Genomic DNA, 22,999 nt, shown 5'->3' with positions numbered 1-22,999 from the left:
GTCCCTCGATTTTGCAGATGAATTTTCTCCAAATAAAGCTACCATCTTGCCGTGATACGCCGGTTCCTACAGAAAAATCTCAAATTTCCTAGATTTTTTTGCCTCTTCTTGCATTACGAGAATATGAAAATTTCACTATGAACATTTTCAATATTACGATCGATAACAACCTAGAGATTCCAAGAAATTTTGAGAATTTAGTAAAAAACAGTTATTGGATTCATAAAAAAATAGGAAATGGGTGAAACACTTAGAAAATTAGAGTATTTTAGTTTGTTTTTAAATAAAAAAATAGTAAGTAGTATTAAATTTTATCTTATTATCTAAAAAATATGTGAAACCAATTAAATCATGCTAAGTGTCATCATTTGGTAAGAGACCAAATTGTGTCCACCCTCAACCGCAGCGGTTCTGTCCACCATTGACTACTATACTGATGTGTCAGTCAACATTTACCAGTAAGTTAAAAATTTAAATTGGTTAACGATATTACTAGCCCTAATCAACAGTTTGTAACTATGAAATGCCAACCCTTATACGGAGTAATAAATAAACAATTTTGGGTTAATTGGTTATTAAAAAATTTGTGAAATAAGAATAAACCTAACTAGTTAATTTTAATCAATTCTAGTGAACTATAGTAAAATTAAACTAAACCATGCACGTGAACCGAAATTGTAATAAAAATGGACAGAAGAATTCATATTTAACGATATTCTGGCAAGTAATACTATTTAGAAAATTGTACAAAAACTTGTTATTTGAATTATATTCTTGTTAGTATTAATTTGATTTGAAGCTTTTAGCCCATTTACCTATAATAAATTCTAAGCAGACTCACGGACCTAAACGGTTTAATAAAAATTGTACTAGGGCATTTAATGCCATTATAACAGCTATTTATACGTCACATAATATTGAAAATTTGGATGCAAATACTATTTCAATACTATACATGACATGTCGGCAGAGTAATTTGGATGCAAATACTAGTATTTCAATATCATGTGTTATATATAAATAATAGTACTATAAGACATCACTTTCTTCTTCAAGAAACTTGAGAAAAAGAAGTAAATGAGGATAGGCAAGTCTTCTTGACTTCATTTCTAGGTTTTCTATATATATAAACAAACCCCACTTCATTTCCTCCTCTCAAGTCACCAATTTCAGAAAAAAATGGAAAGAATCCCAAAAAAGACAAACAAGAGCCCAAAAATAAAGAAAAGACAGCCACTTAAGGTTGTGTACATCACAAACCCTATCAAGTTCGAGGCTAGTGCCTTGGAGTTCCGGTCACTCGTGCAAGAACTCACCGGCCAAGATGCTGACGTGGAGGCGGTGAAGGCGGCCGCAGCGGAGGACAATGTTCATGCAGCCTCGGAGGAGGGACAAGTCTCAAAGTTGGGGCAGTTTAGTGGTAAAGTGGTTGAATGGGAGGAGTCCGACCTCGCGGCTGTCAGATCCGCGGTGTCGGGCTACGATGAGGTTGCTTCGCCGATGATGGTTGAGGGGATTTCCCCAGACCTATTTGATTTCCTTCAAAATCTAGATGCGATGTAATTATTTCTTGATTTATTTAATTTTGATATTTAAGTGTTCTATTGGAGTTTCCACTTGAATTTCTTGTTGATTAGCTTTGGTTGTAGTGTAATTTAGAGGTTAATTTTCATAGCTAAACCCTGTTTTCAACCTAATTCATTTATTTTAAGCTCACAAGATATTTTGTTAATAGTGCAATCACATAAAATAAAACAATTTCATCGTGTAAACAATAGTCATATTCATAAATGTAGGTTCATCAACTCAAAATTTTTTTACAAGCATCAAATCAAATTCCGCATATTAATGTATTAATCATAATAGTATAAGGGTTGTTAGTCTTTTACCAGGAAACAGCAAATAAGTTGTTGATATATATATGGGTTTGGATTTTGATGAATGTTTTGATTTATGATTAATTGAGTGAAGTCAGTGAAGGGATCCAAAACCAATAGAGCTGTGAACTTTGAAGAGATTATTTCTAACTAATGGAAGATGCGTGCACAGAAATGGAGTAATCTTTTATCTTATTTATCCAAGCAGGAGTACAATTTATGTCCATCTTTTTCTTGTGACTCATTTTTTATGGATAACTGGTGGTATATCAATTTTCACATCTTTTAGGAAGTCACGCAGAATTTAGTCAAGATAAAGACGTTTGTGTGCGATTATTTTTTGAAATAATGATAATCACAATAATCAGTTTTACTTTGGCTTATTTTCCATAACTTACATGAAACAACAGACAAGTGCAATCTGTAGGTAGGGAGCTTCTTCTCCAATTAAAAATCGGAAGTGTTCCAATCACTCAAATATTAGTGTGTGTGTGTTTGTTTATTTGACATAATAATTTAAAAGATATATATAGTATATGATTATATTGGGATTGAAAACCAGATGTTATTATATGCAGCATAAAAAATAACGATAGTTTGGCCAAGTCATCAAATACATAATCTATTTTTTGTACGTAATGGTAATAGCTTTTTAAGCATTTTCCTTCTTTTTATGTATAAGAACGAAGCATGCTCAAACCATGAAACGTTGGCGAGTTAAAAGTCCAAAAGTATAAACGAACCAGAGACCACACCAAAAGAAAACTAAGAAAAGCATAAGCTTGGGGCTGTCACAAACACCCCCACAAGGCCACAAACCTCACAAAAACAAAGACCTAAGCAGAAATCAGAGAGAGCAGCAACAAACACGTGCCATAAAAAGATGTCCCTCCAACAAGAACAACAAAAAGCCAAAGACAGCAAAAAATAACACAAAACGAGAAACCAAGACCGAAACAAAAGCATCTGCATTACCCAAAAAAAAGGTGAGAGTGAAAACGTACCATGGCACCTCCATCACTAAGGTGTGCTTTTTCTTGGATTCTTTGGTTCTTTTCACCTTCTAATGTTGATAAAATCATATACAACCCGTTTAGGTGAAAAAGAAAACATCGAACACCAACCTCTAATCCACATACCAAGCCATCAAAATAGACGCTTCTTTTCCTTATTCTAACTGGGGTTGAGTTTCTAGAAAATCACCATGTTCCGAAGGTTCCATATCGACCATGAAAAGATATAAAACGTAGACGGTCACATTTTCTTATCAAACTTTCAGAAATGAGAATTCATCTAGGTAAAAAAACACGACCTTAGCTTTCTTGGAAAGCAATTTTCATAGTACTAGCCTGTTGAATTAAAATTGACAAAATATGAAAGAGAAAAAAAATTGATTGAATTATTGTGTTAGTGTGCAATGTATAGTGAAATTTTTCAAAAAGAAAACAAACTAATTTTATGAGACTGTATCAAAATGGCAAAAGAGAGATTATGTTTTGGAATAAGAGTGAGTAATATTTTTCTTATGATACACGTGTCTCCAACTTTAGCACTATATGACATGATCTTCAAAATTTTAATAGTATCAAACTTTTTCTTGTAGAAACGAGAAAAAGATTAGAAGCATGAAGTTCCACATCACGTTTTTTCCCTGATGCTCACATGGCTGAGTCATCAATTTGGATGTATGTTCATTTATTTCATCAATGAAATAATTGCATTTTATTAAATAGAAGATTAATCATAGAATGTATAACAGAGTTGTCATTTTATTTATTAGGGTCCCCAAAACTCTTCCAATACAAATAATTGGGCTGTTTCTTTCCCTTTCCAAATTTATTTCATAACTAATGTTGTTCTTTTATCAGTATGTGTATATAGTATTTGATTCTTTATAGTTTTTTTATGACATAAGTACTTTGTACGTGATCAATAGTTTAAATTAGCTCCTAATTATTTTAAAAGATCATTTCAGATAACCCAATACGAAATCCCTTTACACCTAAAAAACATCACAATCTATTTGCATCTTACTCTCAAAGTTCCTACGTTCTCCAAATTAAGGGAATTTTAAAATGTGTGTGTGTGTGTGTGAGAGAGAGAGAGAGCGCAAACAGGCACCAAGAATCAGCATAAACAGCTAGATAATTGTTCTAACTAAAGATTCAATGTTAAAAATGTCAACTTGACCCCTTTCTTGGCAAAGTGTGGATCATGCCATCATCACACCACTTTGAGAAACCTTTCTCGAGCGCCTCCCGCATCCACGCATGCCTGCAGCATCCGATCGCTTCCCCGACGGTTAGCCAGCTCCTCTGCCGATGGCTCTTCTCGGGCCACGAGTCGAGTTCCTCCTTCACGTGCAAGGCATACATAGCTGCTCGACACAGCCCTTCTGGGCTGTATTCATCCTGGAGTGTTTTGCTCTTGAAAGAGTAGCAACCAAGAAAATGCTGACAAAAGAACAAGCATGAGAGAGACGTGTAGACTCCACAGCAGATGACAGTGTTCTTAGCTTTCATTTAAGGTATAGTTCATAATTAAATTACACAAATGCACTTCTTCGTTCGATCAACGTGCTAGTTTGCTTAAATTAGGCAGGTTTTGATATAAAACTAAGTCATAGGAATGCAATTGAGCAAACAACAAAGAAATAGGCGCATCACATAATATTTTACCACTAGATCGCCTCGAACTCCAGCCTCTTCCATGGCTTCCCTCTCAGCGGCCTCCTCAGCCGTTTCATCATTCTCCCACCCACCCTACAGAAAATGACAGTAGAAAGAAAAGGCAGGGCATTAATAATATAAGGATTAATTGCTCAAAATAACCATCATTTTGTTGCATTCATCTCATATGACAAACATATGTCATCCAAATTCAAAGTTGTGTATATCACCACGTATCACTCAACCATAACTAAACAAGACTTCTTTAGTTTAAGTCATAAAAATGTCATATGTGACCTCTGTCATATATCTAAGCACACTAAAACCATAAACACATCCAATCAAATATTAACCTTCAAGTTTAACTATCGCATGTCTAACAACATAGATAGCCTAAGCTAAGAATTGCTGTACTTTCTAGAATGAGATAATTACTGAGGGAAATGATGTTATACCACTGACAAAGATAAAATGAAGAACATGAGTATCACTCTGTCAGCACTATTGTTCTAATAAAAGGAAAGATTAGCTCGAGGAGTCATTAGAAAATCCCCAACGTTCAAATAGGTGTAGAACAAGGGAGTGGAATGTTCAAGAAACGCCTCATTGTTGTTTTGTATGGAAAATGAGTGCAACCCTGAAATAGTTTACTCGAAAACTCGAGTTTTGCTATAAATAGGAGCTTGTAACTTCTGAAAGATGGAAAAAACTGAATACAAACTTGAAAAGATAGTAAGAGAATGGCCACCCTATCAGTATTTGAAAAAGTGAGCCTTTCCTGACGGGTCAAAATTGACAGATTAGAGAGATAAGAACAGGTTGTCTATTTCTACGAGGGAAATTTAGGTACTGAGGGAGAAAACAATTGTATTACTAACCACCGTTACGAAGTCCGAAAGCATTAAAAAAATTACTGGAGCTTGCCTAACTTCAGTTATCATCAAAAATCAACACTATGTACTTAATTTGTCTTATCCAGTTCCCATCTTCCTTTACGCCTTAGCTAAACCTTAAAAGCCACAGGTACAGCAAACTTTCTAGTTTAAAACATTTATCAGAAGATGCTTCCTAGCGATGGTAATGCATGATCTATATCTTATCTCATTTTATCAGCAACAACATGACACTGCAACCAACAGCGTAGCAGTGAACAGAAAAAAAACATGCTTTATGCAGTGTGCCAGTGACATAGTTCAAAGATCCAACCTTTGGAAACAAAAGACCAGGTCCACCAGTCGAGTTGATCATTAATACTTCGACTATATTCTCATTTGTGCCACCATTATCATCTTTCATAGTCCTATGTCTGAAGGGAATACACCTGGGAAATCACACTTCTGATCAGCAAAGATACAATATGGTGAATGCTTTTTAAATAAACAAACAAAACAAATTTATTAGATCAAGTAACAAGGTACACGGAGACAAGGGATCCCAGAAGACAAACATACGAACTTCGGAACAAGACTCCAAACGAGGCCATATGAATGTTTCAAAATCTCTAGAAGTCAAAACCCACCAAGAAATCCAGAATCGGATCTTACCTAAACTTCCTCCAGAGATCCCCCACAATCTTCTGATTATCAGATTTTTTGCTAACCATAGAGACTGATAAAATGCTTAAACAGTAAAAACCACAGAAAGCATCCACTTTTCCTACTTCACTTCTCAGCCCATAGAAACAGGAGAAGAATGTCAAACTTTTCCAATTCAAGATTTGCCATATAAGCAGGAAAAATTCATGTTTTACTGCTCCTGAAGAGAAATCATCTCTCAGGAAAAAGAAACCAGCGCTAATAACAGATTGTAATAGTCAAGTTTATGGAAGAAACAAATGGTCAGTGAACAGTGAACACTAGCATATAAAGCGGCCGACTCTGTAAAAACTGTAGACATGTTTGAACCATTATAGAGAGGAGAAGCATGGTATCTTGAATCATAAAGATTTCTGAGGTTGGAAAGACTTATATGCTATTTATGTCCCCCCATAAGTTTACGGAGGAATGAGGAAAATATTCATTGAAAGTATTCCCCTGTGAACCTAGACAAGAATGAGGCACAAAACCAGTATGGAAGCTAAAATCAAAACTTGAGAGCTTTTTCTCAAGCGATCAGAAAACACTTAGTTGCAGAACACCCAAAAATCGAATCAATTGGCAAAAGAAGCCCCAAGTAACAAAAGGAAGAAAAACAAGAATCTAAAAACCACACAAAGGGGATGACTATAACTGATTTCACTACAAGTTCCCCAGCACCATTACCAACAGGGAGAAAGAAAATATCCAGTAATCAGGCCAACTCAGAAACAACATTCACATGCCATTTCATCAAAGATTGCACATTTCATTCTAATCAAGCAAAACCTAGCAGCCACAACCATCTAAAATGATCCAAGCAACAAGATCCCAAACAAAAAAAATCACACATTCCTCAGTTAACAAAACTAGCTCAAATTTCTCCACATTCCCCAATTGGAAACGTTTAGCATAATCCTTCATGCAAGCAAATATGCACGCCTCATCAAAATTAAAAATTTTAAATACACAAATTGAAAAATTGAAGAGAAAGAGATACCCAGCAATGAGACGGTAACCATCCTCGTAACGCTGCTGCTGCCGACCAGTTCGAGCCACCAATTCAGACATCTAATCCAGAAAGGGAACAAATGATCGGAAATACCTAAAATTAAGTGTGTGTGTGTATATATGGCCCTGTATCTGTATATACGAATCAGAAGCTGCCCTCTCGATTGATGAAAACGAAGCAATAATCATTACTCAAATTGGGCTCTAAAATATCTGCATTACTCCTCTTTCTTCACTCATTTTCAACCCAATAAAGTTTTTTCGCATTATTTCATCAAGGGTTCGAAAAAATCAATTTTTTTTAGCGTTGGTTAATGGTGGAAGTGCAGAGACAGAAAAGGAAATGTTTTTGAGGAAATAATTTTTGAGTCAATCTTGATGCGAGTGCGTCCAAATTCAAGAAAGGTCGGTTACAAAATTGATTCCAAATTAATCAGAAAAAGTCTGGAATAGATAGATACACTCCACTCTCCACTCTGTATGTATAGTGTATGTGTCCACATATTTTTTCTCTCTGTTTCTTTATTTAGCTTGTGAATTTCTATATTTATTTATTTATTTATTTAAAGTGGTACTTCAGTTTTAGTAAAAATGGTAGCATTAAAATATGAGTCTTACTTTAATTTTCTCACCTATCATGAGTTAATCACTTACAGTCTCGTCATTTTGGCAAACAGTCTCATCATTTTGTAGAGTGAAATGTCCGGGTCATAAATCAATTTCTATTTTCAATCTTTTCATAAAATATTCAAATAAAAACACTAATCGACAGCATTTTATAAAAAAATGCTCAAAATTAGGTACATGGAAATTATCCCTAAAAAGAAATCGAAATAGAAAAGGGTAGGGTGTTAATTGTTGGAATCGTGCTTGGTCATATGACTTTGACTAATAATAAATGTTACAAGACATTTAATTTTGTGAAATTAAATGCAATACTGTCGATCTACGTTCCGAGTAGATGACCGTAGCATATTCATTTTCTCAAATCCGATTCCCGGTAAGTGAGAAATAATATATTAAAGTTAGTCACAATAAAGGTAGAAATGAGCTATGAAAAAAATAAAGGAATTAATTAACTAAGTGTTAATTATCTCACATCGTGGATGATAAACTTCTTTGATGAAGTATTTAATAAGATGAATTATTATGTATAATAATTATCGTGAAATAAGATGGGTGACAGAGCCCACACGCGCGCACACCCGCGCGCCTCCGCGAGCCACGCACCGCAACCTGTGGTCGTTGAGCGTGGTTCAAGCCCCGCTTGTTCCTTTTAGACCATCTCAAACTCCACGCTATCCCCGACGGACCCCGACTCATGGTGGTCCTGGTTCACGTCAGGTCTCCGCTGGACCCCGACGCATAACGGGAGACAAAAGGTCCCCGATGGACCCCGACGGTCCATGGTGTATCACGTCGTGTAGTGTGTCCAGATGCATCGTGTCTCTTCAGCTCCCAACGGCTAGTGCACCAATCAGTAACCCCCAGTGGTTACAGTCAATGGCCATGATGACAGACATTATGTCTGTTGACTCCAGCAACCCCTGCGATTGGACTTGGCCTATAAATAGGCATGCATCCATTGCATTCAAAAGACAACAAACTCAAGCATTCTTGCATACATGCTCTCTCCCTCTCTGCATAATCTTCTTGTCGAAGCTCTGCCCCGCCTTACTCCCGTTCGCCGGAGCTCTGCTGCTAGCGGTGCTGCTACTTCAGAGACGAAGTCGTTTCATCTTTGGGGACGACACGCCAAACCGAGAGCACTACCGGAGCGTATCTCGTCTAGCGGAAAGAGGACTCGTCGACTCGGCTTACATCTTTACGGTTTATTGTTTCGAATTCTTCTTTGTAATTTCAATTAAGTTTACTTCCGTTTAATTTCTACATTCTTCATTGGGTTGTATTTCGCCGGTTAGTATATCTTTGTATCACAGTCATTTTTCAACCAACAATCTCAAGACGAGATATACTTACCGTTGAAGAAGGAGTTTGGACTTTAAATAAAAGCTAAAACTTTCGAAACTAATACCTTAGCATGGAAATGGATCACGTTGCTACGTTCTCCGTCGCCGCTTTCCCTGACTCCAACACCGATGTGCCCACTGTTCCCTGCTGGGTCTCCGCCATGACCACGACTCCCGTCGAGTCCACATCATTACCCTTGATTACCTAAGCGCCTTGAGCGCTTACTAACCCATTTGGGTCGACCGGTGCATCCACCTTGAGTGGCACCGATGGTTCCACACTAAGTGGTTCCGAAAGATCCTTGATTGGATCGGGTGTTAGGCCCTTCGGGGTCAACACAGGTGTTGGGGCCTTCGGACCAACACGCTAAATGATGTTTCCACTGTTAGTGGTTTCGTGAGATCCTCCAATGGATCAAGTGTTGAGGCCTTCGGGATCAACACGTGTGTTGGGGCCTTAGAGGCCAACACGAGAACTAGTGGTTCCACGTTAAGTGGCTCCATAGAATCCGCTAATGGATTGAGTGTTGGGACCGTCGGGTCCAACACGAGAGTTTATGACTTTGGGATCAACACGACTGACTCCAATGTGGGGGAGAGACCTCGTGAATGGTCAATGACAGGGAAGTCCTATGGGACGTCTCCCGTCATTCCCATGGATAGGGTCGTTGGGCGTGTCCCATTGCTCTCAAGGGACGTCTCCCGTTCGTCGGGAGACACGGGAGACGTTTTGCTCCCGTCCGTGCCTTAGAAAATATTCGAAGACATTTGGCACACATTGGTCCCAAGGGACTTCTCCCGTTCGTCGGGAGAGATGACGGACATTCGACTCCCGTCCGTGCCTTCAAAACATCGGGAGACATGGGGAGACATTTCGCTCCCGTTAGTGCCTTAGAATATTTCGGGAGACGTATGACACACATCGGTCTCCTTTTCGTCGGGAGGACATGGGCTCTCATCCGTGCCTTAGGAAATGTCAGTAGACGTTTTGCACCCTTACATCCTATGTGAGATGTCAGGAGAAATTTTGCACACGTCTGTCTCTTAGGAGATGTCGGGAGCAAATTTTGCACTCGTCAGTCTCCCGTTCATCGGGAGACATGGGAAGACATTTGGCTCCCGTTCGTGCCTTAGCAAATGTCGGGAGACATTTGACACACGTCGGTCCCTTAGAAAATATCGGGAGACGTTTGACACCCGTCCGTGTCTTGAAAAAATGTCGGGAGACATTTGGCCCTGTCCATTCCATGAGAGATGTCGGGAGACATTTGGCACCCGTCCAGATGTCGGGAGAAAGATGAGGCCACCAACCAAGAAGCTTGGTGGAGCCAAATTTATCAAACATGCCAAAGGCAACATAGCCGCCGTGGTAACTGAGAAGTTAACCACGTCGAGAACAAAGGTGGTTAGTATATCAACACGGGCGTCACTGCCCACGTGTGTGCCGATAGAAGTAAGTTCTACACTTACAAGACTGTTGAGGGGAGGAAGCTCAACATGGGGAACCAACCCTCGTCCAAATGTGTCGACTTTAGAGATGTGGTCCTCAAGATGACGTCCGACGTGACAATCACTCTAAGAAAGCACTACATGTTCCGGACATACGCAAGAACATAGTTTCTGGATCAATACTTGTAAATAGGGGTTTTAACTTGTATTTGAGTGTGATAAATTCTTTGTGTATAAGTTTGGAAAATCCATCGGAAAATGTTATTTAACCGATGGTCTTTTTTAAACTAAGTGTATCGGCTATTCGCCGTGTTTGAAAAGCCATTAGCTAATAATGAAAATGATAATCTTCCTCCTATCTGTGGAATTATTGATTAGGACATGTAAATCCTAATGCTATCAAACGGTTAGTAAACTTGGATTTACTAAAGACAAATGAAGTCAATACCCAAACAAATGAGAGATTTGTCTTGAGGCGAAAATGACTAAGTTACCGTTTCATTCAGTTGAACGGAACACAAAACCCCTTGAATTAATTTACACGGACGTATGTTACTTAAAATTGGTGCAAACGAGAGGTGGTAAAAAATACTTTATCACATTCATAGATGATTGCACAAGATATTGTTATGTCTATCTTTTAAGAAGTAAAGACGAAGTAATAGAAGCGTTCAAAAATTATAAGAACGAAGTCGAGAATCAACTTGGATGTAAAATCAAAATGATTCGAAGTGATAGAGGAGGTAAATACGTAGCCCTGTTTGGGAAATTATGCAACGCAAGTGGTATAATTCATCAAACGACTGCTCCATATTCACCACAATCTAATCGTGTTGCAGAACACAAGAATCGAACTTTTAAAAAGATGATGAATGCGTTACTGATTAGTTCAGGGATGCCCCAGAACATGTGGGGGGAAACTGTTTTGACAGCCAACTACATCCTAAACAAAATCTCACTCAAAAGTAAGGATGTTACTCCTTATGAGTTGAGGAAGAGAAGAAAGTCGTCCTACAAATACCTCAAAGTGTGGGGGTCTTTGACAAAGGTGATGGTTCCTCCGCCGAAAGAAGTTACAATCGGTCCTAACAAGGTTGATTGCATCTTTATTGGGTATGCACTTAATAGTAGTGCTTATCGATTTGTTGTCTACAAGTCTGAAATACCAACTGCGACCGTAGGAACAACAATCGAGTCAAGAAATGTAGTATTTCTTGAAAAATATATTTCCTCGCAAAGACAAGAAAAATGTTGCATCCAATTCTGAGACGAGAATTGAGGATGAAACCACTAGTTCTAAATCAGTGGATGAAGAGCCAGAATCGCGCAAACGAACGAGGCCTGATCCAAACGATGCGGTACTAAGACGTGGTAGCAGGGTCAGAACACCAAAGACATTTGATCCTGACTATATTGCATTTATGTTGGATGAAGAACCAACATCGATAAAAGTAGCCTTTGCTGTGGCCCAGACGGGTTGCATTGGAGAGAAGCTGTTCAATTTTGCTAAACTGGTTGATCTACCTGAAGGGGCTAAACCTTTAGGATGCAAATGGGTCCTTAAAAGAAAGTTTAAGGCCGATGGAACAGTGGACAAGTATATTGCTCGACTTGTAGTCAAAGGCTTTAAACAAAAGGAAGGGTACGATTTCTTCGATACCTACTCACCTGTAACGAGGATTACATCAATTCGAGTGCTTCTCGCGATTGCTGCTATACACAATCTTGAGATTCATCAAATGGATGTTAAGACTGCGTTTCTAAATGGTGACCTTGAAGATGAAATCTATATGGAACAACCTGAAGGTTTTGTAGTACCTGGACAAGAGAAATATATGCAAACTGGTTAAATCCCTCTATGGATTGAAACAAGCGCCGTTGCACTGGCACTTGAAATTTAATAATGAGATGTTATCAAATGGATTTAAAATCAACGAATGTAACAAATGTGTCTACATTAAAAATACTGATAATGGAAACGTTATAGTGTGTCTCTATGTTGATGATATGTTAATCATGGGTAGTAACACCCAAGTAATTAACAACACGAAAGCCATGTTAAAGAGAAACTTCGACATGAAGGATATGGGTCTAGCCGATGTAATTCTTGGAATGAAAATTCTAAGAACATCCGAAGGAATCACCTTAACACAATCTCATTATGTTGAGAAAGTATTAAAGAGGTCTAACACCTATGATGGCATCCCGGCTAAAACGCCTATAGAGCTCAATGTTCACTTGAGCAAGAACAGGAGTGAGCCCGTTGCACAAGAAGATTATGCACGGGTCATTGGATGCATTATGTATCTTACTAATTGCACTCGACCTGATATTGCTTGCGCCGTGAACAAGTTGATCCGTTATACGAGAAATCCAGGCAAAGAGCATTGGAAAGCTCTTGTAAGAGTTTTGAGGTATCTCAAGTATACTCAAAATCATGAGCTACACTTTTCGAGATACCCCCCGGTACTTGAAGGGTACTGCGATGCAAACTGGATATCGGATAACAAAGACTCACTTTCGACAAGTGGATATGTCTTTACCATTTGGGGTGGTGTTGTCTCGTGGAAATCCACGAAACAGACATGTATAGCCCGATCCACCATGGAATCAGAATTCATAGCTTTAGATAAAGCTGCGGAAGAAGCCGAATGGCTTAAAAACTTCCTTGAAGATATTCCATGTTGGTCAAAGCCCGTGCCTCCAGTGTTAATTCACTGTGATAGCCAAGCCGCTATTGGGGGCAAACAGTGGCTTGTACGATGGTAAGTCTCGACACATTCGTCGACGACATAATACCGCGAGACATTTTATCACAACAGGGGTGATGACAATTGACTACGTGAAGTCATTGGATAATCTAGCGGATCAGCTAACCAAAGGGTTAAATCGTGATCAAATGAATAAATTGCTAGAGGGAATGAGTTTGAAATCCACAAACTAAAGAATTGTCGTAGTGGTAACCCAACCATGATGACTGGATATCCCAAGAACTTGGTTCAATGGGAAAACTAAGCTGTGAGAATTCGTGTGAACACTCATATCTATTCCCTAGAGAGTAATAGCGTGTGGAAAAAAACTTGCCTAGTGGTGAGGTTAAGTCTATGACTTTTAATGATCCCTAAAGGATCTCGTTGAGATGAAGTTCTCAAGGAGACCGAGTATGGCAAGATACTTAACGATGAATCACCTATGTAAGTGTGAAGTGGGACCGCTTCAAACAATACACTTATGAATCCAAAGTGATGTCCAAGGTCTGAAATGGACACAAAACGTGAGAACGGATGAGATTGAGGTGTTTAAGTTTTAACATCATTGTCTCGGTGCACGCCGTGGAGGAATAGTTCAAAGCATCGCACTACTAGTCCGCCTCTTGAGGGTTGAGCTTGTGTATGCATACATATGCATTTGGCAATTTTCACTCATGTGGGGGATTGTTGGAATCGTGTTTGGTCAAACGACTTTGACTAATAATAAATGTTACAAGACATTTAATTTTGTGAAATTAAATGAAATAGCGTCGATCTACGTTCCGAGTAGATGACCGTAGCATATTCATTTTCTCAAATCCGAATCCCGGTGAGTGAGAAATAATATATTAAAGTTAGTCACAATAAAGCTAGAAATGAGCTATGAGAAAAACTAAGGGATTAATTAACTAAGTGTTAATTATCCCACATCGGGGATGATAAACTTCTTTTATGAAGTATTTAATCAGATGAATTATTATGTGTAATAATTATCGTGGAATAAGATGGGTGACAGAGCCCACACGCGCGCGCAGCTGCCGCCTGCCCGCGAGTCGCGCACCGCGACCCGTGCCCCATACCCCGTGCACCGGGCGCCGGGTGCCTTGTGCCTTGGAAATTAGTCACTGGGTTGTTCTTTGGAGCTGGTCGTTGAGCGTGGTTCAAGCCCCGCTTGTTCCTTTTAGACCACCTCAAACTCCACGCTATCCCCGACGGACCCCGACTCATGGTGGTCCTGATCTACGTCAGGTCCCCGCTGGACCCCGCGCATAACGGGAGACAAAAGGTCCCCGATGGACCACGACGGTCCATGGTGTATCCCGTCGTATAGTGTGTCCTGATGCATCGTGTCTCTTCATCTCCCAACGGCTAGTGCACCGGTCAGTAACCCCCGGCGGTTACGGTCAATGGCCTTGATGACAGACATTATGTCTGTTGACTCCAGCAACCCCTGCGAGTGGACTTGGCCTATAAATAGGCATGCATCCATTGCATTCAAAAACAACAAATTCAAGCATTCTTGCATACACGCTCTCTTCCTCTCTGCATAATCTTCATGTCGAAGCTCTGCCCCGCCTTGTTCCCGTTCGCCGGAGCTCTGTTGCTAGCGGTGCTGCTACTTCAGAGACGAAGCCGTTTTATCTTTGGGGACGACATGCCAAACCGAGAGCACTACCGGGGCATATCTCGTCTTGCGGAAAGAGGACTCCTCGACTCGGCTTACATCTTTACGGTTTATTGTCTCGAATTCTTCTTTGTAATTTCAATTCAGTTTACTTCTGTTTAATTTCTCCATTCTTCATTGGATTGTATTTCGCCCGGTTAGTGTATCTTTGTATCATAATCAATTTTCAACCGAACATTAATTTGGATCAGGCATAAATCTTGTCGCCCACAATTTTTTAATAGACTACTGAGGTCACTGAAATATCAGCCATAGATTGCATAACTTTCCAGCTTGGACTTAATACTATTGTACTATATATGTCATAACAATTTGAAATTTATATTTCTCCTTCCGTCCCGGTTTAAGATTTACATTTTAGACTTATTCATAACAATTTGAAATTTATATTACAGGACATCGCAATTGTAGAATCGTGTCGATTTTATGATTTCATATTTCTTATTCATATTATAAAGTAAACATAGTAAGAGCATCCACAATAGGAAGGACTTCCCCACGGACTAGCACTAGGACTTCCCAAAAATACCTTCTGCCACGTCACTAGGACTTCCCACCCCACTGCCACATCATTAGGACTTCTCACTGCACAATAGTGGACTAGCACTATGACTTCCCAACAAACAAATTCACATTTTATATACGAAATTTAAATACGGAATTAAAATTTCGACACGAATACGGAGATAATGTAATCATAATTTCATTAAATTAAAAACAATAAAAGTGTACAATTAAAAAAAAACAATTTCAAGAAATTACATTATAAATATCAACGTGCATTCTTCCGCGCCCACAACTCTTCAATTATATCCTGTTGGAGTCGAATATGGGCTTCTTGTTGGCGCATGTCGGCATGGGCTTGGAGCAGCCCGGCGTCATCATGAGGTATCCCATTCGTACATTGGCGGTGGCCACGCCGTGGCTTGGCCCGGCAGCATCTTCATTGATCCAATCAGTTAGTTCTGGACCTTCTTGTTCGACGATCATGTTGTGCATAATAATACATGCATATATGATATCAATATGCAGTCGTCATACCACAAACGGGTTGGATCCTTCACCGCCGCCCATCGAACCTAGACCACACCAAATGCCCGCTCCACATCCTTGCGCTGACTCCTGTCGGCTCGCAAAGTAGACCTTCTTATCTTCGAGCGGACATCTGATTGTCTTCACAAAGACGGGCCACCTAGGGTATATCTCATCCGCCAAATAGTAGCCCATATGATATTGGTTGCCGTTGGCGACAAAACTGATGGCCTGACCAAAGCCCTGGCACTGCTTGTTGAAAAGGGGCGACGACTGGAGGACGTTGACGTCGTTGTTCCCTCCGGCTACCCTAAAATATGCATGCCAAATCCAAAGCGATAGTCAGCTACCGCTTCGAGGATCATCGTGAGATTTTTGCCTTTAAAGTCGGTCGTGTAGTGACCCTTCCAGACGGTGGGGCAGTTCTTCCACTCCCAATGCATGCAATCTATACTGCCCAACATCCCAGGAAACCCGTGCACCGCCTGTTGGGACTACCACAGTGGAAGACATGGAAAACAAACAGGTCCTTACAGATCTATTTAGGTGATTATGCATTCGATTCCAATTTCATGCAATTAAACTAGATCTATAGATTAACACATCAAATAAACACGTAGACATGCAATTTGACGTATAAATATAATTCTTACCTCTTGATCCATCATAGGATTGACGTTGCTAGTTGTACCACCCGGAGATCCTTGATTTATCGACCACAAATCTTCCACTCTATTCCCATGTCCTTGATTATTCATCCGTGTGGGCGGATCTCGAAGAATCAATAATAGTTTGATGAGATCTGGGAAGAACAATACACAAAACAATCAATCTCGATTTAATTCTATGGATTAGAATGAACAAGATGAAGCTTAACCAAAACACTAGCTTCCCCTTATCTTGGAGGCTCAAAAATCGAGCCAAATGAGAGAGGGAGAGAGAGGCCACGCTAGTGGCGGCTAGGGTTTAGAGTAGGAGAATTGTGTTATGTCTTATGTGCTAGGGTTTCCACATCTCATCACTATTTATAAGCTTGGACTAGGTTTGAGCTAGAGTGGGGATCTATGGAATGAAATAGATGTTGGGCTCACCCATTAGATAAATATATAATTAAATCAAATGACTCATGATTTAATATATTATCAATGGAATATTATTTTGTTCAACTAAAGAAAAATATTGCACTCCCATCTAAATCACCAAATTACAAATAACTTGGGTCCATTTTATTTTATAATATTTCTCGCGTTTAAGTTTATCTTAATCCATCAATTTAATTCTTTTGTCTGCTATGTGACTTGAATTAAATTAATTCTCCAAAGAGCTTTCTAGTTTGAAACTTTATTTATTATTCGTGGAATAATATTCCAACTGCGCAGTTTTCTGAATAATAAATTCATTTTTCAAACACCTCTTAGGGATTTAATCATACCACACTGGGCATGCGAATTCTATGAAATAATATTCCAATACATTCATGTTATTCAATTACTACTACCCAAGATATCATGTTTGAGTTACGTACAAACTCTCACATATTGATAAGTCAAAGTGGCGTCTGATTAAATAAACAATATTGATATTAATTTCATAGACTAGAAATACTAAAATTTCTGAAATATATTCTTTCAGTAGATAGCAATAAAGAATACATTTCGTATTAGATCATTTCAATGCTTTACCACACCGGTGTTACTAATCTCTTCTTAGGTAAGAGAGAATTATCACAAACACTGCAACCATACCAATAGGTAGCCAAAGCCTATCTAGGTTGTGAATACGTTTTTCTTCTTACTAGATTTTTCCAAGTTCCCTACTGGAAAACTTACGAGGATTCATCGAATTTCCCTACTTTGACCTTCTTAGTAAGAAACCTTAGACTTGTTTATTATATTTCAATAAATAAACCATTATATTATATTATATTATTTATTCTCATAATTATGTAAACAAGTGGACGTGGCGTTTCTCTGATACACGCACAAGCTGACTGTACAAATGCATGTACGCTCGAAGCATCTTTTAGTATACAAACCCCAACACCGCCCCGTGCATATCCATCAGTTCCTGGCAGTCTTGGGGGGTAGGCTTCCGCAGGTACCTCTCCCTAAATATTTGAATGACGCCCTGACAAAAATACTTGAGACAGTCGCGGGCAGTCGTCTCGCCGGTGTGAAGGTACTCGTCGAACATGTCGGTCGCGCCTCTGTAAGCCAACTGCCTAATTACAGCAGTGCACTTCTGTATAGGCGAGTGACCGGATCTGCCACTCGCATCCTCCCTGAATTGGAAGTACTTGTACCGACGCTCTAAAGTGTTCACGATATGCATAAATAGATCATGATGCATCCTAAAACGCCGCTGGAAGAAGTTGTCCACAAATCGCGTCTGCTCAGCGAAATAGTCGTCAAACAACCGTTGGTGTGCAGCCACGTGGTCGCGGTGTACTACAGCTCGATGTTGGATGGGGCAAGGTACCGCCGGCTGCTGCTGCTGCAAGGCCTCCCTCATCAGGCGATTTATCTCAGCGGACGTATAGGCCGATATCTGTTCACGGATTTGCCGCGCTGCTTCACTATCCCAGCCGCGCTGCTTCACTATCCTAGCGAAATAGTCGTCAAACAACCGTTGGTGTGCAGCCACGTGGTCGCAGTGTACTACAGCTCGATGCTGGATGGGGCGAGGTACCGCCGGCTGCTGCTGCTGCAAGGCCTCCCTCATCAGGCGATTTATCTCAGCGGAAGTATAGGCTCGTATCTGTTCACGGATTTTCCGCGCTGCTTCACTATCCCAGCCACCACCACCCGCACTACTACCACTGCCATCCGCACCACTACCACTACCACTAGCCATTTCGGGATGTCGAGAACTGTAGAGTGAAAGAAGAGAAACTCGTTAATACAAGTGGTGCGAATGAAAACGAACCGAAACGAGCCGTATATATTGAGTTTTAAAAAAACAAAAAAACGGTCTCGTCCGTGCGCTCGTCCGTCGGGTGCCCGTAATAGCGGACGAGCTGACGGACGAGCGGCAAACCCGACGGACGAGGGGTCGTCGGCCCAGCTCGTCCGCGACGCTCTCGCAGGTCGCAATAGTGGTTTAGCGGCTCGTCGGTCGCTCGTCCACTATTGTGGATGCTCTAATGTTATCTCACAAACGCACATGCTTTTCTAAATATTTTACTTTCATTTCCAACATTACATGAAATCGAGAGCTCCATTTGAATATATAAATCATTGAAATTTAATGATGAGAATCGACCATGTAATTTTCATTCTACTAACAAACTAATAACTTGCGGTTCTAAGTTTTTGATACAAACTTACATTATACAATTGGTAAAATTTGTCACTCAAAACACACCCAAAATATGAAGCAAAACCAATAATCAAACTATAGCCATTAAAGGAATCAAAACTTGGAAAGGGAAGTTTGAAGCTAGTTTCCTCTAAAGAAGCCATAAAACAGAAAACAAGTGTCTAAAAATCTGGTGAAGGCATAATGGTTTATTTCATGAGATTTCAGCACTTGTTAGCGAGGTCTAACAATGCGCTGTATGTCCCGATGATCCCACAGACGAGGCCTATCACGACAATGCAGCTGCTCAGCCCGATCTGTGAAGAAGACGAGCATCAAGAAACAGCAAAAACAAGAGCCACAAAATGCAAAAGAAAAGCAACATTAGCACAAGCCTAAAGATTTTGCTTGTTGTCTAGTGTGACTGTGTAAGAGATAGGTATCAGACAACATTTTACATGTGCCTAAAATCACATGTAGGAATTTTTCCATTTTGGATATGCCTACCTGCATTTTGGTGGCACTTTTCCTTCCAAGAATTTTCAAGAAGCATAGAGATGGCATCACCATAGCCTGAATCAAATTCCCAATATTTTAAAAATCAAAATAAAAAAATCGTGTAAAAGATCAAAATGAAGTTCAACTCCTTACCATGAGAACACTAAAGAGGGAGCCTATGAGAGACATCACAGTGCCTGCAAATACGAGCAAGAAAAAAGCATCACAATCTGATGGTTTTTCTCAGTTGGAGATGCGTTGTGAGAGAAAGATTAAGGCCACCTACCGAAGAAGGGAATGAGGAAGGCGACTAGGAGAGAGGACAAAATGAGTGATGTTCGTATAAGGAGGAAGCACAAGTAAGTGTTAGAGATTCTTGATGGCAGCAGCTCCTCAATGCCTCTAGCCAGTGGATTCATTGTCAAGGCAATTTTATTTCTAGCTAAGGAAAATCTTGAAACATACTATAAAGCAAATTTCATTTTATGTTATAGTATGACATAAATTTGCAAGTAGAAAAAAATATGTTTCTAGTAAAGGATATTTGGAGAATGGATTGATAACCTGTCAAAAGGAGTATGAAAATAAAATCATGTTTAAATTTCATATATCATTCAATAACATCAAAACACACATGAATGGGAAGCTGAGAAGCATGTTACCGTTGTCCACAAAGCTATTTTGGAGCTTAATTTGTGTTGTGGTAGATTCAAAGTGATCTGCGCGTTTGTGCTCTGCCCGAACATGAGGAATCCCATCACTGCAGCGCTACCATAAACGGTAACACATAGAATGAAACTGCAGCCAAGAAATGATCAGAATGGTAAGACAAAAAAGACCAGAATCGAGTGCTTCTTTTAGTAAGTTTTAGTACCTTATGATAACTGCTCTCTTGAATTTGGTTTTATCAGCCATTGATTGGTATATATTGGGGAAAACTGAGTGGCCCGAGTAGCAGAAGCCGTATACACCAATGGAGAAAGGGATGCCACTCAAATCCAGTAGTTTGCCACTGTGGTGAAAGCCAACTCCCTCTGTAGTACCAACAAATAGCAAGCACAGAACTACAACTATCGTTGCAACGACTCCACTGGCTGCAAAAACCATAATACATCATTCAAATAGTGGCTCCAGACAAAGAACAAGGTGTGTAACTACTTTGCCATACCTGATAGGTAAGAGAGAAATTGAAGATCTTTAAGAAGAAGAGTGGGGAAGACGATAAGCACAGCCACGGTTGCAAATAGATGCATTGTGTCAATCTTGAAGCCAAGTATATTCAAAGACACTCCTGAGAATATTGTTGAGAGATTATCCCCTTCCAAGATTAAGTAGTCCGTGCACGACATCTGCATCCGTGGTTTGTGTTAGAAACGAAGTAAAAAGATTGTCTGCAGAAGAGAAAGAGTACTATTGCCCTTACATATAGCTCTGAGTACAATATAATCTGCAAGAAAACCAAAAATAAAAACAAGATAGTTAGTTTTTTATAGTTCAAGTTTAGATGAAAATGTGGAAAAATATCGACATACAGATATGAAGAGGCGACCCCATTTCCCAAAGGCGGCCTCTCCCATGTCAGGAAAGGTGAGAATGCCTTGAGCACTTTCGAAGCAATGCTTCATGAGAATGGCGGTGTAGCAACAGATGAACGCGAAGAGGACTAGCACGAACAAGCTGGCCCAACCGCCTACTTTGACAGTGTAAGGCGTGGAGAGCAGGCCTACACCGGCCATCACATTCATACCTGAAAAAGTGTCCCTCATATTCAAGCACATCATCATATCAACAGAGAGTGTGTTCATGTTTGGACTCACCGTTGAATACGGTCTGAAGAAGGCTGCATCCGTGGGCGAGAGGGACTTCGGCTGTGTGGAAGGAGGAGATGATAATCGAGTGTGCCCTCGATCTAGGAAGGTCGTCCGCAATGTGAACCTTCTTGTAATCAGGAAGCAATGGGATTTTGGCATTTGATTCCAACAAGCTGTGGCTGCTGTTTGCTGCAGATGTCCGAGGCCTTAGTATGCCAAAGCTTGGTGATGCAGATATTGAGTATATATCAACTGCTTCTCTGAAACAGGGGAGGCCTAATTTCTAGTTAAATACTTACTAAACAGTTTTTAATCAAAGCAAACACAATTTGAATTAAGGTTGAATGGATAAACCTGAAGCTCTGAGGCCACTGCTGTGAGACTGCGGAGGAGGAGAGGGAGGCGCCCGCGGCAGTGCGATGGTCGTCGTCTTCGATGCTGCTGGCGGCGTCGGAGGCGGTGTCTTCGACGTCGTACTCGGAGTCGTCCAAGAGATAGTCGGAGGAATCTCTAGTCATCTCCGGCGCCATTAAACTAATTTGGTATAACTGAGTTGTTAGAGCAGAATCAAAACACCTCAAATCCTACACACACACACGCAATGCATGCAATTGTGTGGGGGAATGGATTGGATTATTAACAATAGATACCAATTACATATAATACTCCATCTCTACTTTAAAAAAATAGACTGGTTTTACCATTTTAGGTCGTCCTCCAAAATTAGATCAAATTTAAAATATTAAAAGTTTTTCAATCCTATATATACCAACAATCCACCGACGCTCCTTCCATTATTATTTCTCTCTCTCTTTTTTTCATCTCTTTTATTTATCAATTACTTTCTAAATTTTGGATCATTTACAAGTTTGTCTATTTCTTTTAGTACAGAGAAAGTAGTATACAATATGGATAAGCCTCACAAAATTCTATCTAATTAGCATTATGCAAATGAAGTAACGTATATATGGGGGCAGATGGAAAAAAAAGGGGAAATGAACCTATAACAGGGACTATATATTCCAAATTTTAAATACAGAATTTTCAAAATATAATGTTATGACCTCATGATGAATACTACTATAGTATATTAATTCACATAATATCCTCAAAATTTCACAATTGAAAATTCGTTTGATAGAGGCATAAGCCCTCCTTATTTAGCTTCATACTTTAAAACGTTGCAATGCAATTATCTCGACACTTATTTTACTTTTAACACAAACACCCTAATTAGTCTATTTCTTTTCATCATTCGGGCATTGACTTAAAAAATGTCTCATATTTAGGTAATTATCATTTAATTTTAATTTTGAAATAAAATGTCGACAATTATAATATTGACATGATAGTCTTATCTTAAATACACATGCCGCA

General features: G+C 39.6%; 3 protein-coding genes across 3 annotated transcripts; 1 reads left to right on the top strand and 2 right to left on the bottom strand.

Moving 5' to 3' along the window:
• The first annotated feature begins 1,179 nt into the window (after nt 1-1,179).
• Nucleotides 1,180-1,563, top strand: LOC121752689. The gene has a single exon (XM_042147795.1). It carries the CDS (start codon nt 1,180-1,182, stop codon nt 1,561-1,563), a length of 384 nt encoding a protein of 127 aa, XP_042003729.1.
• Nucleotides 1,564-3,853: 2,290 nt separating this feature from the next.
• Nucleotides 3,854-7,557, bottom strand: LOC121750087 (nudix hydrolase 16, mitochondrial-like). Its single transcript, XM_042144544.1, has 4 exons — nt 7,121-7,557; nt 5,753-5,867; nt 4,556-4,639; nt 3,854-4,330 (listed from the first exon to the last, which is right to left on the bottom strand). Exons 1-4 carry the CDS (start codon nt 7,189-7,191, stop codon nt 4,058-4,060), a joined length of 543 nt encoding a protein of 180 aa, XP_042000478.1. The 5' UTR covers nt 7,192-7,557; the 3' UTR covers nt 3,854-4,057.
• An 11,701-nt stretch (nt 7,558-19,258) lies between these two features.
• Nucleotides 19,259-22,317, bottom strand: LOC121752204 (amino acid transporter AVT1A-like). Its single transcript, XM_042147146.1, has 12 exons — nt 21,977-22,317; nt 21,629-21,882; nt 21,344-21,558; nt 21,235-21,258; nt 20,980-21,160; nt 20,686-20,905; nt 20,474-20,609; nt 20,356-20,375; nt 20,098-20,243; nt 19,965-20,008; nt 19,821-19,886; nt 19,259-19,630 (listed from the first exon to the last, which is right to left on the bottom strand). The coding sequence occupies exons 1-12, from the start codon at nt 22,150-22,152 to the stop codon at nt 19,538-19,540; spliced, it is 1,575 nt and encodes a 524-aa protein (XP_042003080.1). The 5' UTR covers nt 22,153-22,317; the 3' UTR covers nt 19,259-19,537.
• Between the last annotated feature and the right edge of the window lie 682 nt (nt 22,318-22,999).

Source organism: Salvia splendens, chromosome 10, assembly GCF_004379255.2.
Source record: "Salvia splendens isolate huo1 chromosome 10, SspV2, whole genome shotgun sequence".
Taxonomy (NCBI): Eukaryota; Viridiplantae; Streptophyta; class Magnoliopsida; order Lamiales; family Lamiaceae; genus Salvia; species Salvia splendens.
Note: the sequence above shows the minus strand (reverse complement) of the source record. Positions and strands in the feature narration are given on the sequence as shown.

What these genes read in the sequence shown, in the direction of transcription:
- LOC121752204 (XM_042147146.1), bottom strand. Translation starts at nt 22,152, where the DNA reads ATGGCGCCGGAGATGACTAGAGATTCCTCCGACTATCTCTTGGACGAC. An exon ending in TCTTCAGACCGTATTCAACG is followed by an intron (nt 21,559 to 21,628) that starts GTGAGTCCAAAC and finishes ACACTTTTTCAG; the next exon opens with GTATGAATGTGATGGCCGGT. An exon ending in GGGGTCGCCTCTTCATATCT is followed by an intron (nt 21,259 to 21,343) that starts GTATGTCGATAT and finishes GTTTTCTTGCAG; the next exon opens with ATTATATTGTACTCAGAGCT.
- LOC121752689 (XM_042147795.1), top strand. Translation starts at nt 1,180, where the DNA reads ATGGAAAGAATCCCAAAAAAGACAAACAAGAGCCCAAAAATAAAGAAA.
- LOC121750087 (XM_042144544.1), bottom strand. Translation starts at nt 7,191, where the DNA reads ATGTCTGAATTGGTGGCTCGAACTGGTCGGCAGCAGCAGCGTTACGAG. An exon ending in GGTTACCGTCTCATTGCTGG is followed by an intron (nt 5,868 to 7,120) that starts GTATCTCTTTCT and finishes GTGATTTCCCAG; the next exon opens with GTGTATTCCCTTCAGACATA. An exon ending in GAGTTCGAGGCGATCTAGTG is followed by an intron (nt 4,331 to 4,555) that starts GTAAAATATTAT and finishes TTCTTTTGTCAG; the next exon opens with CATTTTCTTGGTTGCTACTC.